The 18566-nt window shown below is 34.9% G+C and overlaps 1 protein-coding gene across 1 annotated transcript in view; it reads left to right on the top strand.

The window, feature by feature from the left end:
• The window catches only part of Gabrg1 (gamma-aminobutyric acid type A receptor gamma1 subunit), a 70916-nt gene that overhangs the window by 46339 nt on the left and 6011 nt on the right, over positions 1 to 18566 (top strand). The window contains exons 5-8 of the mRNA XM_031342570.1: positions 2280 to 2362; positions 4657 to 4794; positions 4919 to 5071; positions 7642 to 7853. Coding sequence (XP_031198430.1) covers positions 2280 to 2362; positions 4657 to 4794; positions 4919 to 5071; positions 7642 to 7853 — 586 coding nt within the window. The remainder of the gene's footprint in view (positions 1 to 2279; positions 2363 to 4656; positions 4795 to 4918; positions 5072 to 7641; positions 7854 to 18566) is intronic.

Raw genomic sequence — 18566 nt, 5'->3', positions numbered from 1 at the left:
GTACTCACATTTATTCCTTTATTGAATTTCTTTGAATATGAGTAGGATACCATGCACATTAGGAATTAGTCCTGGTTCTATTTGATTACCCTAATGCAATCTTTTAAATTTTTTTTCCTCATGACATTCTTTTATTTTTCTTTTTTTATTAGATATTTTCTTTATTTACATGTAAATTTCTCCTTTCCCAGTTTCCCCTCCAAAAAACGCAGCATGTGTATAGTAGAGGATTGCAAATTTGATCAACAGTAGGAGGAGAGGACCTCTGCCCTGTGAAGGTTCTGTGCCCCAGTGTAGGGGAATGCTAGGGCCAATAAGTGGGAGAGGGTGGGGTGGCAGGCATGGGGAGGGGGGAGGCAACAGGGGTTTGTTTTTGTTGCTTTTGTTTGTTTCATATGTATATTACTTTTGTTTGCATTTGATTGAGGCAGTTTCTTTGTGTAGCCTGGGCTGCCCTAGAACCAATGAAATAGATCAGGCTGGCTTTGAACTCCCAGAAATCCACCTGCCTTTGTCTCCTCCGTGCTAGGGTTAATGGTGTGCAGCACCACTGCCCGCCTTGCTTGCATACTTCCCACATTCATGCCTGGTAGAAGCCAAAAGAAGTACTTAGGGCTCCTGGAACGATACTTATAGATAGTTATGAGCCACTTTGTAGAAAATGGCAACCAAAATAGGTGCTCTGTAAGATCAGTGAGTGTGCTTAGCTGCTGAGTCATCTCTCCAGCCTTGGCTTATACTGCTGAATGTGTAAGGGAAATTATTGTCATTTTTCCCCCCGTGGAATTTAATACTATTTTGATTTTTAGCACAATAGTAAAATGTGACCATGAAATGATTGATGCGTGAGTTCAAATCGACACAATTAATTGCCATCAACATTTATGCTTATTAAAAAATAATTTCTTGATTAATATCCACTTATCAGTGAGTACATACCATGCGTGTTCTTTTGTTATTGGGTTACCTCACTCAGGATGATATCCTACAAATACATCCATTTGCCTAATAATTTCATAAATTCATTGTTTTTAATAGCTGAGTAGTACTCCATTGTGTAAATGTACCACATTTTCTGTATCCATTCCTTTGTTGAGGGACATCTGGGCTCTTTCCAGATTCTGGTTATTATAAATAAGGCTGTTATGAACATAGTAGATCATGTATCCCTGTTACATGTTGGAGTATCTTCTGGTGGTGGGACACATGGCTCCAGCTGCATATGTAGCAGAGGATGGCTAGTTGGTCATCAATGGAAGGAGAGGCCCTTGGTCATGTGAAGGCTCTATGCCCCAATGTAGGGTAATACCAGGGCCAGGAACCTGGAGAGGGTAGGTAGGTGAGCAGGGGGAAAGGGAGAGAATAGGGTTTATTTTTTTTGGAGGGGAAATCAGGAAAAGAGATAACATTTGAAATGTAAATAAAGAAAATATCTAATAAAAAATAATAACCTCTGAAGCAAAAAAAAAATAGTAATTTCTTTATTTTTAACTGTTTTAATTTTACTTTTGAGATTTTAATACAGTTATATGTCTCTCTTCCGTGTCCTACCTCTAAACACTCCCATATATTTTTCCTTACTCTCCTTCAAATTTATTGGCTCTTTTATTACTAATTACTATTGCTTGCATTACATATATATGTATGTGTATACATTTGTGAATGTGTACACATATATGCATGCATATTCCTGACTATGACTTGCTCAGTTCACATAGTGTTATTTTTATGTATCTTTTCAAGGCTGACCCATTGGCCCTGGTCAGCCAACGAGTATGCTCTTCCTTGGTAAGTCCTCTGGACAAACAATGGAAATGCTCTTCCTTGGGAAGACCACCTGTCCTAAGTTCCTAAGTTGACTGCAGTTCTTGGAGGCTTCAAGGGGTTTTCACTTTGCCATGTTCCTGGGGTTGTCTTTGAAGATTATCATGCAAAATTTAGAGAAAAAATTCATAATAGCCTTGTATAATGTATCACTTTCATATTCTTTTAAATATATTTGTATAGGTGTATTCATAAAGTTCCAGAAGGTATTTTAATGTAAATGTAGAGATTGAAACATAAGGCGTACTAGAGTAGCTACTTAGTTGACTTAAAAAAACGTTTGAATTTCATACCCAATAGTGAATGATGTAATATTTATCATTAAGCTTAGATAAGCTTTGTATTCTATTATACCATAGTCCATTCAAAGAGGTCCAAATACTGTTGTAAAAGATAGGTGCGTTTCATGATTTAAAGTATTTCCTTTCATGTTATGCCTTTTTCCATTTAAATAGATTAACAATTAATGCAGAATGCTACCTTCAACTTCATAATTTTCCTATGGATGAACATTCCTGTCCACTGGAATTTTCAAGCTGTAAGTGAAAAAAAAGATAATTCTACAAAGTTTAGCTTCAATATACTTTATTAATATACAAAGTGAAATAAAAACTAGTATTAGAAGGATGATATTCTTCAATGTTCAGTAAAATAATAAGTAATACATTGGTTTATCAATTTTAAATCAAATATGAAAATAAATGTATTATGAATATATATACAACAAAGTAGTTTCCACAAATTTTAGATTTATTTCACTGCCTTTAACTTTTCCTGTATGATTTTATGGAAAATAGATTTTGATGAGGAAATAGAATTTTTATACATACAATATGTTCTGCTTACAATTTTCTCTCTCCAATCCCTCTAAAATGACATCCACCTCCCTTCCGCATATTTTCTGTTTCTCTGTGGGAAACAGACAGGTACCAAAGAATAATAATATAAGATAAAACAAACCAAACAAACCAGTATACAGAAAAAAAAAAAGAAATACAAAGCAAGCAAACCAGAAAACATTCCTACTTCTTCTCTTGGCTAGTCAAATGCCTGTGAGTCCTCCTTTGCGTTCAGATGTCTCTGCACAACCAGAAATAAAATCAAAGTTCATATTACATTAGTCTTCCTGATGCAACATTTAACTTTATTAAATCATCTTTTAAACTATGTTTAAAATGGATTGAGTGAAAAGTATTTACTGGGTGATTAGCAAATATTAGAGAAGGCTATAATAAGCCGGAAAAGCTATGTACACATGGCTTATTTAATTAAGGAATAATAAGTGAAAAGGAGTGGCATATTTGGATCTCAATAACTTGAAAATAAAATCCAATCTACTATTTTCTTACAAAATTATAGTTATGATGTTTTATTGAAATATTAATTATATTTAATAATTATTAATATATGTATATGCATATATTCTTTCCAAAATATATACTTGTTTAGATAATCAAGTCTTGTGGTAATTTTGAGAGTACCATAATTTATATTTGTAGGTTATTAAGGCTCTTTGCATTTTTACACATCATGTTTTTTGTTAAGAGTCTCAGCTACTCCCTACAGGACTGTGAGGTAGCCACTCCCAAGTTTTATCCAACTTTGTTCCTCATTCACCTTCTTGAAATATATTAATAAGTTTGCCAAGCTACAGCACAATTCTACATTATTCAGCTCCAATCTCAGTTCTTTGTTTTCTAAACTTCATCTCAGGAAGATAAATTTCAATTTTCAGACAAGATATGATTAAATATTGATGTTATGACAATCATTGTTCCCTCTTAAAGTTTTAATTCTAAACTCTGGATACGATCTTCACTTGGTTTTGATTGGTACTACTTGGGACTACTATATCTTGCATGGACAATTTGGTGTCAATGACACACAAACACATTAGTTATAGTCAGAGGCTAGGAGGGAAATTCAAACTTTCAGTTCAGGTACTTTATAACAATATATAGAAGATGTTATTATAGCCTAATTGTATCAGTCAATGTCACAACTCTGTGTTTGTCAGTACCCATGATACTGAATATATATACCGTATACTTTCTATACCTATAATGATTGTGAGCAAGCAACATCCAATGTGATAAAAGAGGGAGGCAAATGAAAAAAAAAGAGTAAACACTTTTAAATAGATCTTCATAGATGACATATTTTATTGATTTAATGACAGAATATCCTGCAAAATAGTGTATTTATTTGAAATATTTACAGTGATTAGTGTATACTGATTATGTAATATGCATACCAACTTGTGTAGAAATAATTAAAAATTTCTTTTTCCTAAAATATTTTCAAACCTTATAAGCAGTTACAAATAGAAAAACATTTTAGCCACAAGAATTTAGATAAGAATTTATAACCAGAAAGATAGACTTGTAATCAACTTAGATTTGAGGATATTTTAAAAACATATTTATTTCATGTGTGGGTTTAATAGTGTTTCAGAAATAATGTCTAGCCGAAATACCAGAAAAAACCAGGCCACGATGGTGTCGACTTGTGTGTAATTCTAGTACATGAGATTCTGAGATGCTTTTCAAGTTCCAGACCAATGATATCTGAGGAAAAACTGAGATGCGTGAATAAGGACCACGCCTGTAATCATCATAAATGATGATCACACACACACACACACACACACACACACACACACACACACACACACACATTTCAGATAGCACTTTACATATTTGACAAACCTTGTAACACTGAATGAGAGACGACTTTCCGATAGCCATTGTTTGGATGGTGTTTCTCTACTGCAGAGGTAACTTGTTTGAATTTTACTACCCTACATCTATTTTATTACAATTTTCTTTTCAGATGGATACCCTAAAAATGAAATTGAGTACAAGTGGAAAAAGCCCTCTGTGGAAGTGGCTGATCCTAAGTACTGGAGGCTATATCAATTTGCATTTGTAGGGCTACGAAATTCAACTGAAATCTCTCACACAATCTCTGGTAAGGAGGACATCAAAGTCAAGTGAATAATGCTGGCAGTGGCTGTCATTGTTACTAAGGCTTATAAAGTAGAATCTACACTTTACACATTTTACTCACCTTAAAACATATCTGTTTTTCATAGGAGATTATATTATCATGACCATTTTTTTTGACCTGAGCAGAAGGATGGGCTATTTCACGATTCAGACATACATTCCCTGCATTCTAACAGTGGTTCTTTCCTGGGTGTCTTTTTGGATCAATAAAGATGCAGTGCCTGCTAGAACATCCCTGGGTAAGGCTATGCTGCTACCTCATTAGAACTTAAAGATTAATAAATAAATCTTTATTTGATGTATATGTTAGAAATATGCCCTGGATGACGATGAGGTGATAATAAATAGAAAAGTTTAATACTGTACTAAATTAAAAGGACTTAAAAAAAAAACAAAACAGAAAATCACACAGTAAGAACTTTGAATTAGAAAACTGATGTTTTTCTAAATAAAATTGGTTTATTTTAGCAGAATCACAAAAAAAGAAAAAAATCAACATTTGTTTGCTGGTGAATCCTGGAATCACAAATCAATACTCAGCTGTGTCAAGAGACAGATATCTGGAAGGAACATGAAGCTTCCTGGCTTCTATACTATAAAAAACACTGATTAATTTGTTACTCTTAGAGTTTCCTATACAATAATTAAGAGAGTACTTTGTATTCATACTTCAAAAAAGAATAAATTATTTTCTCCTTGTGAAAGTGTGTTGTAGTGAACATGCTATAAAGGAAAATAAATTGTGTATTTTATATGTGCTTGTAAGAGAAAGACAATATATTGTCTTTGTATTGATATACAAGGAAAACATTAATCAATTGATTCATTTACAGTGTGAAGATTGAATCTCCATACAATTTTAATGGTATCCAAAATATAAAGTTAAATTGGTTTTATTTTCTGTCATAAATAAGTTTCCCAGTAATTTCATAAGAGCTGTTAAACAAGTTCATCTTATAAATATAGCAAAATGAAAATCACATAAATATGTCAGAAATAGTACCTGGAGATTTAAATATCAGAAAAAATTAAAGGGTCTTATAAAAGGTGCAGACAAAGTGAGTGAAAAAAATCTATATATCTAAATTTTATTTGTATTAATTTGCTAAAATATGATTCAAATCACTTATGGAAAGATTAGTATGACAATAAAATTATAACTTAGTTTCTAGGTATGTTGATGGTACTGAACTATAGGTATAAGAAAAAGCGATTAAGACATTGTTCTTAAGATCACATAGCAAATAAGTGAAAAGTCAGAAGGTGAACCTAACTTGGCTTGTATTTATCAAAATCTACCACATGAGTACCATTTTCATTTCTAATACTAATTATCCATGAAAGAAAAATGATGTGCATGTCAGAGAATGATTACAAAATGCTTCAGTGGGCACATGAGAGAAAATGATCTTGGCTATTTGCCCCATATTAAAGATGTTTCTGTAGCCCTTTCTGCTGATTCTTTTTAAATTAAAGATCTTGCCATTCTATTCATATTTATAACACAATTTGTTTAGCATTATGCTTAGGACATTTAAGAGAGTTGAACATTCCACTTGTAGATCTATGGTTGGTGGAATAAAGAATGAGAATAAGGTTGGTAGGAGCTGAAAAGGTAGCTTGTTTAAGAACACATGCTGCTCTTGCAGAAGACCCGGGATTGATTTCCCGGGTCTTCTGCAAGAGCAGAATGTAATGACTCAAAACCATCTGTAACTAAAGTTTCAGGAAATCTGATTCTGTCTGGTGGCTTCCTCTTCCAATATATCTATGTCGTTTACATACAAACATACAAGCAAAACTGTCACACACAAAAGTGCCTAGGTAACTATGAGATGACTGTGGTTTTGGCACAAAGGATATAGAGCTTCTTCTCATGTATGTGTCCCAAGACTAACAGAGAGTTCTTGGGGGAGAAGACTAATACGTAAAAATGAGAGAGGTAAATGAGTCCAAAGACCAATGCACAGGCTTGGCTCTGACATGTATTACAATTACACATACTGAGTTCTTGGAAATAAAAAATTCACTGTGTCTTTGAAATATAAAATTTATTTAATTCTGGATTGATCCTAAATTTGGAGTTTTAAATAATAAGTCCAAGTTACCATATTAAAAATATCTCGCTATTGTATTAGTTTAGGTTATTTTCATTGAGTAATGCAAAAACAAAATAAAACAAAAGACTTTCAATAACTGTTGCTTCAAGTTGAAAAGTATTTGCTTTTTCTTGTTTAAGTCCAGAAGGTTCATTGTGGTGTATGCATTGTGGTGTATACAGAAGAATTCAGGGACATTGGTATTTCAGCTATGCTGTGGATGAATTTCTGGAGTCTACTCATAGTTTCAGGTAGCTATACTGGCTTCCGGATTTTGTATCACAGTCAACCTAAGAAGACAGAAGAGATAGAGGGCATCTCCAGCAGTGTAGTGTCCTTCTCTAGACATTAATTTCTGGCTTAGCTCTTACTCCGTGGTCACACTCTGCAGCAAAGTAGGTAGACAATGAAAATGTTTCTTCTGAAAGCCACCTATCAACTAAAAATTGTTATTTTTTAACTATGGAGGAAGGTAAGACTGAATATTAGGAGCCAACCTGCAATCCATAGTAATTTAAGTCATTAAAATTTCCTACACAAAAAACACAGTGAATGTAATGTAGCCATGGTTACTAGTAATTCTTACTGGCAATCATATCCTTTTGTTTCTTTTGTTTATTTCAGCTGACAATATTGTCAAATTAGACAAAAGAATACAAATGTTCTGTTAAATTACTCTTAATTATCTATTTTTCCCTCTTTCTTCACAGGTATCACTACGGTTTTGACTATGACAACCCTCAGTACAATTGCTAGAAAATCTTTACCCAAGGTCTCCTACGTGACAGCCATGGATCTCTTTGTCTCTGTTTGTTTCATTTTTGTGTTTGCAGCACTCATGGAGTATGGAACCCTGCATTATTTTACTAGCAACAATAAAGGAAAAGCTACCAGAGACAGGAAGCTGAAAAACAAGACTTCGGTATGTTTTATTTTTAGTTTTTAATATTGATATGATGATAATTTCACACAGGAGGGAGCATTGTATAAATATCAATCTCCTTCTTTTCTCCTGTTCTTTCCTTCTTTCCTAGTCCACAATTTCTCCTTCAACTATTCTTGTTACATGTAAAAACACATTTGTATGTAGTATGTGTGCAGAGGTGCATACAGCACTCTGTGTCCATTTACCATTGCTCATATATACATTTGTCCAGTGTTGCTCACTTCAGATTGGACAAATTATGTGGGAGTCTGTTCCTGGGGGCAACTGGTTCTCTCTTTCTCAGGAACAACTAATCCCCTATAGCAATTCATCTAAGAGTGAGACCTTGTAGAATTTCTCCTGCCTGCAACTGGTGTTGTCATGATGGTCTTGTTCAGGCAAGTAGGCTGCTGAGAATTCGTAGGCATGTTTACTTGTCCTGTCTAGGAAATAAACTCTCTCAACGGGGATCCTCAGCCCTTGTCTATTACAGGTTTTCTACTCCCTTTTCCATGATTTTTCACTTAGCATCAGGGTTAGGAATTGAACCTAAGATGTATTGCTTGAGATTGGCCATCCCACAGTCAATAATTCTCTGCATGTTCATTAGTTGTGTAGCTATGTTTGTCTTCTTTTCTTCCAAAATAAAGCTTCTTTGATGAGCAGCAACAGCTACATTTATCTGTGAATATGACAGGTATTTTGAAAATGGTTAGAAATCATTTTGGATTAGGAAACTGACAGTAGCATGTTTTGCTCTCAAATCTATGAGCACTTCAGCCACTGGCAGGAGGTTATGTTTATAGCACCATCATAAATTCCCTCCTTTTGAGTTGGCATTAAGTCCAATCAGACAGCTGTTAGTTATGTCTGAGTAAAAAGTACTTCACTTTCACCAATGTGGATACCTTAAGAGCACCTCATTTTATTTAGAGATGCTTTTCTGAACCTCCATGGGATTGCCTTGTTATATAAAAGGGATGTTTGAGAACCTATGATAAAAGATGAATGGAATTTAGGTAAAACTAGACACCTTCTAACTTCCCAGTCAGAAAATCTTGTTTATAGTTTTCTCTACTAGATACTCCTTACAAAATGACTTTTTAAAAACTATATTTTAGACAGCATCCAGTCTTGATATTATATCCTTCACTGCCCTTACTCGAGCTTGCCTCCCCAGAACAGTAGCAGCACATTTGTATCCCAACTACATGTTGCTTTTTAACTATTTATTTTTTAATGCTTAGCCTTATCAGTACTGATCATATGCATATGTGCATAAGATCATCCCATGGGTCCTCAACCACCTTCCAGTGGTCAAACTTCTACATAAAAATCACCCTTTCTCTTCTAGTCATAACAAACTTTCAATAGCTCCTCACTGAGTAGTGGTTGTGGAAACTACAACGTGTTTCTAGCTACAATTTTTAAGTGGATTGATCCTATATATGCAATCACAGATACTGTTAATTCCTGTGTGGAAAATCCATGTCTAGAGAACAGTGTTTCACCATACCCTTCTTCTTACAATCTTTTATTTTTTTTTCTGTTTCCTAAAATGTTCCATGAAGCTTTGTAGGAATGATGGTGTTGATCCAGATGTTATATTCGTTATTGGGTACTCACATTAATTTCCATCACTTTAAAGAGTAACCCACTGAAATAAAAAGCTTCTCTGAGAAAAGTTGAGACCAGCACAAACCCATGGATATAAACATAAGTACTTAGAAAGCAGTTTGAGAACATGGCCGTTTAGAAGAATGACATCAATAAGTTATCTTCTATAGTCCAAGACTTCCATAGCCAGGAGTTTTGATCTTGTTTTCTGTACCCCTTCTGTGAAGCAGGCTTCAAATATAGTCAAGAAAGCAGCTGGTTAACCCAGAAATAGAATTTTATTATTGTACCAGTGAACAGATCCTGTCTAGCAGGTCAATATTGTGGCATTCAGGGACTAGAGTTAGATAGTACCATTGATGTCCTTTCTTCCCCAGCAGCCTGTATAACACCTTGTAGTGCTATGAAAGCAGGCAGCAGGTAAAGCTTCTGGTCAGCTCCTGACTGATTTCTCTGGAAACTCAACTAGGTATGTGGTTTCTCCAGCTATAGAATCTAATTATACAAACAAACAAACATGAGAAATGGCAAAAGAATTGACTGATTGTTTAAGTTTGTGTTTAGGACTTCCTGATCTTAAGGAGGTAACCTACTCATTTAACTAAGGCTTTCACTTAATAATCCATCTCTGTTTGTAGTAGTACTATTCACTAATGTGAAGTATTTCTATTCAAATTTCCTTTTAAAAGATTATATCTTAAATTAGCTTACAAATGAATGGGGTTTCATGATGCTTCTTTCTACATCCTTAGTTTTAGTTAATTCATTCTCTTCCCCAAATCTCCACAGTCCTTGTTTTACTTACTAGTCTGTTGATGTAAAAATGTAACTCCATCAAAGCAACTCTTATGAAAGAAAGTATTAATTAGGGGCTTTTTTAGGCTTTTAGAGGGTTAGTCCATGATCATCACTGCACAAACCCAACAGGTATAGCATTAGAACAGTAGCTGAGAGCTTTATAACATGAACCACAGAGAGAGAGAGAGAGAGAGAGAGAGAGAGAGAGAGAGAGAGAGAGAGAGAGAGAGAGAGAGAGAGAGAGAGAGAGAGAGATGGAGGGAGAGGGAGGGAGAGAGAGAGATATGGAGGGAGAGGGAGGGAGAGAGAGAGAGAGAAGGAGACCCTGACATGGCTTTTGAAACCCCAAGCAGACTGTCAGAAAAACATCTCCTCCAACAAGGCCACACCTCCTAATCCCTCCTAACATTTCACCAACTAAGAAAAAGCATTCAAGTTTATGAGGGTATGGTGTTTCCTTTTCAAGATACCTCAAACCCGCATCTCCACTTAAACCTTTATTCTCCCTCTGTTACCTCATATATATGTTCTATCATTCTCTCTCATTATATTTTCACTTGAATTGCAAAATCATAGGTTCCCAATAGGTTCTTGTGCCTTGGCATAGGCCCTCCTGTCTCCAATCCTGATTATTTCTCTATCTACTTTTGTGTTTCTGTCCCAAAAATTCCTCTTCCCTGTGTTCATTTCATATATATTCTACAATCCTCCTTTCCACACATGAATCTCGCTCATCAAAAATCCTCTTCATGTTTCCTAGTCTCCATATGTGCTACATGTTAAACATACAGAAGAAATAATTGACAAAGGTTATGCAACATTTCTCTATTTGGGACCTAGGTCACTTTACTATGTACAACTATTCCAGTTCCATTATATTCTTACAAATTTCATTCTTTGTTATTCTTTAGAATTAAGTAGTATTCCATTGTATTTATGTACCACATTTCCATTATTCAGTTGATGGACATCAGTGGGTTGATTCCATTTCCCATCTATTGTGAACAAAGCAGCAGTCAACATGAATGCACAAGTATCTTTTTAGCAAGCTATAAAACACTTTGAGCATATGTGGAGGACTGGCTTACACTATGTAGGTCTCTTTTGAGTTTTGGGGAAACCTGCATATTAGTTTTCAGAGTAACTGAGCTATATTATACTTCCATAAATAATGTGTAATACTGGCAAATGAAATCCAAGATTATATTAAAGACCAATCATCAAGACCAATATAGACCCATTCTAGAGATGCATACATGATTCAACATATGAAATCCATAAGTGCTATTTATTCATAATAGACCAAAAGACAGAAGTCATGTGATCATCTTATTAGGTACATACAAATTCCTTTGACAAAATTACTTCAACATTTCTACATACTAAAGGTTTCAGAGAGTTTAGAGATAGAAAAATATGTCTGAACATAATAAAGTTCTCTCTCTTTCTCTCTTTCTTTCTCTCTCTCTCTCTCTCTCTCACACACACACACACACACACACACTCACACACACACAAACACACACAAAACCAACATTCTTCTAAATGAAGAGAAACTCAGAGTACCTCCATTAACAGAAAAAAGACACGAGTTCTGGCTATTTCTATTCAAATACTGCAAGATTCTTTTATACTACATTATTTTATATAAGAATCGAAAGTTATTTAAGATATATTTTTAAAATGTCTATGCTTTTTCACACCTGTTATTTCAGGAGTTGTGAGGTAGAGGAGGGGAACTCTGATGTGTGCTGGGCTATAAAATAAGGCCTTGTGTCAGTGCAACAAAGAAAACATTAATAATATCAAAGATTTCGCTTTGATTTCTATTTCACAATACGGTGGGGTTTTCAACAATGAACGGCACATGAAATTAACTTACTTTTAGAAAGTAAGGTCACTGTTAAGGTTAAAACACAGCAGTAGCAGAAAGTCATAACTGTTCCATTCTCTCTTGTTTCTGTAGATTCATAAAGCTTCACTCCACATTCCCAATAACAGGGACTAAATTACAGACTGCATCAATTGATGCTAAAATTGATTTTAATGATTCTAATACATGTAACAACTTGATGATTGACAGTAATTTCATTTTATAAAAGCAATTATACCAATCTGAGTCAAATCTCTAACATTCATTGAGGGTTCCAGGAACTGATTTGAGCATTTTACATGATTTCATTTACACTCAAAGAAACCATGCAAGCATAGGTTCGGTGATTTTTTTCATGAGGACAACTTTGTTAATATTTGATCGTAGACTAAATACACAGGTCTTTTGAGAACCCACAGCTCCAACTTTCTGCCCATCATTTTAACATTTCCTCTGTTCAAAGCACTTATAAAAAGTAAGCTTTCCCTTCACCGAAACTGACAAAGTGACAGTACATTGCTGATTCCAGTAAAAACTCTCAGAGCAGATTATGCTGAAGCTCAAATAAAGACAGTGTAAAACATCTATTCTTGACAAGCATCTTGTAACACTGCAGTAATGTGTGCACCATGAGACTCACGGGATCAAATTACTCCCTTTAAGCTTGGGAACTGAATGTTTTGGATCTCTTTTCTTATTTTTATATTATTTGATTTATAAATTTGGACATAATTTTAATTCTATTTTAATTCATCTATTGTATTTCAAAAGGTAGAGCCTAGTAAACTTTGCTTTCAGGTCTTGTGATATTTCAAGAAAGAAGATATTGCTGGCTGCAAATCTAAGGAGTTGCTTTAATCCACAAGTCTGTAACTGTCATAACCTCACATCATTTTAAAAGATGTTTGTGACGTGATAGCCTGCCCAAATAAACTTCATAACCACTACTAGATTTAAAATAACTGCTATTACCATTGTGAATTGGGTTATGTGTGGGTGTGTTCTTCCATGTACCTGAGGATGTGTGGAGAGCTCTGAGCACAACATTGTGGCATAAACCTACAGAAGGTTCCCTCCTCCCATCTTTACATGGCTGTGGGTTCCAGAAATCAAATTCAGATGGTCCGGTCTCCAAGGCAAGGATTTTATCCATTGAGCCATTTTTGTCAGTTTGTTCACTCATAAAATTTAAACAAAACTGAACATTTTTTTTAATGATTTTTCTGTAGCCAAGGCTAAACATCCTGTTTTCTCTCATCATGTAGGCCTTTTTTCAAAATTTAAATGCCCATACCTGTTGTATTCATTGTGTTTGTTTTATTTGTTTTTTGAAACTTTTATTAGAGATTGTTTGAATAAAAATAATTGGTTTTAACCCACAGGTAATATACAATACTGTGTGTATTACTAACCAATGCATACCTTCTGTGGAAGAGCAGATACCCATTGCAACACCAGGACATAAAGTATTGGACGTAGTTCCTGGTATCAAGTTGACTGAGCAGAGCTGAAACTAGGCAGGAGTGGGTGGGTGGGTGCCAGAGAACCCTCATAGAGGCAGGGGAGGTGGGGGATAAGGGGCTTGAGTAGGGAAAACTGGGAAGGGGGATAACACTTGAAAACTAACTAAATAAAATAATCAATAAAAATTGAAAAAAATGGAAACTTTAAAATTACGATGCTATTTTAATCAGTTTATCACAATGTATTAAGAACTACTTAAGTCTAGAAATCATTTTATTGTAGTTATTTAAGTATAGCAAGACCATGTTTAGTCTCTTAAATTTAGCAACAACTTCAGCCAATTAAACACTAAAAATGGAAATGAAGCATCAAAAGATGACAGTCTTGAAGTACTAAGTGACAAATAGCAATAGCTCACCATTGATATTATATAGTTGACTGGAGCAGGTAAAAATATTTTACAGACATTCAATACAATATTTTCTATCTTTCATGCTTTCTGAGCTTCTTATTTTATTAGCTCTTACAGTGCTAAATGGAAATTTGAAAAACCAGGACCAACAATTAAATCTGTATTCCTGCCTGGTTTGTGTTCAGCCACATAGTCTTGTTAATCTGGTAAAGAGAATGCAGTGATGTGAAGGATAGAGACTTCTGTTCATTTTGTCTCACATCTTCCACTAAAGCACACTGCGGAATCTCTATTTTTCTTTTCTTCCAACCAAACAATGCAGCCCAAATTCAGGTTCTGCAGCATCAACACTAGCACTTGATTCTCTTGTTTAGAATTACTGCTCTCTCCTCTCGCTACTTCTTTCTCTTTCCATAAATGACTTTCTTTCCCATTTTTGTTTTATTTTTGGCTTTACTCTGCCTATCTGTGACAGCTGAAGAAATCCAAGTCGCATTAAATATGTGGGTTTTATCCCTTAATAATGCTTACTATAAAATGATTTATATGCAGTTGTATCAAAAAAAAAAAAAAACCTTACAAGTTAGGACGACATGAAGAATGTAGACATGAAGTGTCTACAAACCCACCATCGGCAATGATAAACATTTCATGGTGAAGTTTCAACATTCGTAGGTTATCAAAAATCTCATAAGCCAAAAGATGCCTACACTCTGAGACTGAATACAGTACGGCTTAATTTTAGGCTCTCAATTTTGTTAAACTGTAAAATGATAGATTATTTTTGAGTCATTGTAAAGGCAATCTGGAGACAAAAGAAATCATTTGTGTCCCCTACTACCAAGAGTGTTGAATGATATGTAAAGACAATCTTGACAGACAAGTATGGCATCCAGAGGTCTGTAGCCAACCCTTGTGTAGCTACCAGGCATAGTGGTGCTCTCTTGCTAAGATGTAGACCTACCTACGTCAGATCCCAGTGGAAGACACTGTCACAAATAAAAACATGTGGATTGCTCGTGTGTGTTAGCAACAAAGAATGACCTTTAACCTCCTTCCATACAGACACCAGCTTTTCACAAACAGTAGAGTATGCTTTGAGGGCTTGGAGGCTTCACTATGTGCCACCCCCTATTTTCATTAGTACATACTTCTTTAGCTATTGTAATAGTCTCCGTGTTTATCACCTAAGGTGGTCAATGAAGGATATACATTATACATACACACTCATTTATATACATGTGCATACTAATGAGTATACTATGCACACATAAATACAATAATAAATAATCTGTATATTCAAAGTAATCTGATAGGCTACTACAGAATTATCAGTGAGACCAATAATCTCTAAAACTTTTTGAAAGGCATAAATACTAATAAAGTGAAGGTTAATTTTAAGAGTATGAGCACTCTTGTCCCTGAAATAGGAAAGCTCAGCCTACACGAGCTATGCCGAGCATCCATGGCCTGCTTGAGACACCATGGAAAGTGGTCTGTGAAGTATAGATTTAATAGACGCATAGTGTTGAAAAGAAGGTTATGCGAATGTGGGTCACACGGCACTCAGAAAATTTTCCTTTCATTTTGAGTGGAAAGAATTCACTTGTAAGGCCTTTAAAAATAAGTCTTTTATTCGACGTTTGGCAGAGAAAGTTTTCAGAGACACTGTAGCACTGTTGAAGTACTTGTCTGGAGAATAAATTGTAGTTTTCAGAAGAATAAATTTAGGAAACAAAATAAAACAGAGAAAAACCACATGAACTGAGTTGAGGCTTATAGGTTAGAATGAGGGAAGCCTAGTTTATGCCCAGAGATATGACATCTAATGCAATCGCTGCTAGAAACTAGTTAGGTGGATTTCAAGTGATACAAGATGAACAAAATTTAAAAGGAAATGTTTTCATAGCATTGTTGTACCCCATGTTTAATGTGTGGCTGTTATACTGGGTAGAGTTGATAGAGTGTATATTGCATCTCCATTGGACACCACTGCTGACAACACAGGAGCTTTCTGGACAAAATTACACATGTTGAAGATAGGTAAGTAGTTTGTAGATAGCTTGTGCATTTCTAGTGTCATGTTAAGATTATAGTTTTTGTCCTTTCAGCCCTGATGTGTCACAAAAATTTCCAAATAGAATTCAATAGTGGCATCTATATACAATAATGATAATTGAAGATAAGTACATAATGTGTATTCTTAAATTGCAAAAGAGGTGGGTTCTAAATCTCACGGCTATGGTAATAGCTCAAGAAACAATGTACAGCTGAAAATAAGAACTGGAATCTCAAGGTAGGATAATGTGTGGAAGGACCTTCCTTTCTGCAAAGGGCTAATGTCTTTTCCAATCAGCATGTGTCTGCATGAATAAACATTCAGATAGCCTTCAGAGGACGTAATGAAATAACAAACACTTGTGTCAATCTTCAATCTCACAAATCATAATATCTATTTTTTTCTTATGAAATAGTGTTTAGCAAAGTTCCCAGAAGGTATTTTGTGATATTGGTGATATGTAAAATACAATAACTATTAAAAAAAAGCAGCTTAAATAATTGCACAATGTCAGTGGATGGTGGGATAAGACACTAATCACTGAATGTCAATTGCAACATCAGTTAGATATTGTGAATTCACATATATCTAGCTCTCACTCGTGGCTAGCTTTCTATTTTGTCATCCTAATAGCATAAATTCATGTTACTACTGTTCTCAGACTACATAAATAGATTAATCATTGAATAGGACTCTCAATAAGAATCTAAATTTGTATTAATAGTAGCATTTGAAGCAAATGAATAAAAAACAATAATATGTATGTGAAGAATGGATATCTCTGCCTAGCACACCTGGTCACAGATTTCAAAACTAAAATTTATTAAAATTTTGGTTTTACTCTCATGAGTAATCTCATTTATATCTAATACTTTATAGAAATTTCAAAGCAATATTGTTAGAAAAAAAGAGGAAACTACTTATTTTATATGAAAGGTAGCTTTTCTACTTTCTTATTTATGTATATGAATATATTCATATGAATAAATATATAGAAAAATGTATTCACCCATATACTTAGTACTTTACATATTATTTAACTTTATGTCTTAAATTTTAAATTCATATTTATAATCAATTTTGATGCCACTTTATTTATTCTAACCTTTAAATTTTATTATGTTTTATAATGTAAAAAGTATTCAAATTTATGGTACAACTTTTTATTTAATACTTTTATCTTTTATTCTTGTGAATTTAAGACTTTTTCTAAAAGTTTCATTTTTTTGCTTTTTATTATTGATTTATCATTGATTTTTTTTAGTTTTTTTATTAGATATTTTCTTTATTTACATGACATATGATTTCTCCTTTCCCAGTTTCCACTCAAAAACAAACAAACAAACAAATGACAAAAAAAAGACCAAAAAAAAAATCCCAAAAAACAAGAACAAACCCCTGTTGCCTCCCCCTTCCCCCTGCTTGACACCCCACCCTTTCCCAGTTATTGGCCCTGGCATTCTCCTACACTGGGGCACAGTCATATACATAATTAAAGATGATAAAATGAAACTTTTACTTACTGGAAGCATGTGTACAGTAAAAGTTTCATTATCATCTTTAATTATGTGTATGACTATGTATGTATATGCGCATATGAGTACAGCAATCCTTAGGGTCCAATAGATGACACAGATCACCTGGAGGTAAAGTTACCGGTTTCTGTGAACCATACATAGTGAGAGCTAAGACCAGGTTCTCTGCTAAAGGAGTGTGCTGTATGTGACTTAAACAGTGAGACAGTTTCCCAGTCTCTTCTTGTTTCTTTATGGAAATGTCTATTTTCTCCTCTAAACGTCCTCATTAAGATATTTATCTTCTTACCAGCTAATGTATGTTGCCTAGTTGGTGGCTCAGTGTCTGAGAGATCTCAGGAGTCCAGGTTACTTGAGACTGCTGGTCTTCCTATGGGATCACCTTTCTCCTAAGCTTCTTCCAGTCTTTCCCTAATTCAACCACAACACCCGTAACCTCCGACTTCAGTCCGTTGGTTTGCTGTAAGTATGTGCATCTGTTTCAGTCAGCTGCTTGTTGGGGCTCTCAGAAGCCAGCCATGCTGGACTCCTCTCTGTATGCACACCAGAGCATCAGTAATAGTGTCAGGCCTTGAAGCCTCCCCTTGAGCTGGATCCCAATTTGGGCCTGTCACTGGACTTCCTGTCTGTCAGTCTCTTCTATTTCTGTCCCTGAAGTTCTTTGAGACAAGAACAATTCTGGGTCAGTTCTTGACTGTGGGATGGCAACACCATCCCTCCACTTGATGCCCTGTCTTACTAGTGGAAGTGGAACCTGCAAGTTCCCTCTCCCCACTGTAGGGCATTTCATCTAAGGTTCCTTTCTTTGAGTCCTGCAACTCTCTTACCTCCCAGGTCTCTGGTACATTCTAGAGGGTCTCCTCATCTCCCACACCCCTAAGGTTGCAGCATATTTCCACTCATTCTGCTGACCCTTGGGGCTACTCTCTTGTTTCCACCCACGCATACCTGA

This window comes from Mastomys coucha, unplaced genomic scaffold (assembly GCF_008632895.1).
Source record: "Mastomys coucha isolate ucsf_1 unplaced genomic scaffold, UCSF_Mcou_1 pScaffold22, whole genome shotgun sequence".
Classification (NCBI taxonomy): Eukaryota; Metazoa; Chordata; class Mammalia; order Rodentia; family Muridae; genus Mastomys; species Mastomys coucha.
Note: the sequence above shows the minus strand (reverse complement) of the source record. Positions and strands in the feature narration are given on the sequence as shown.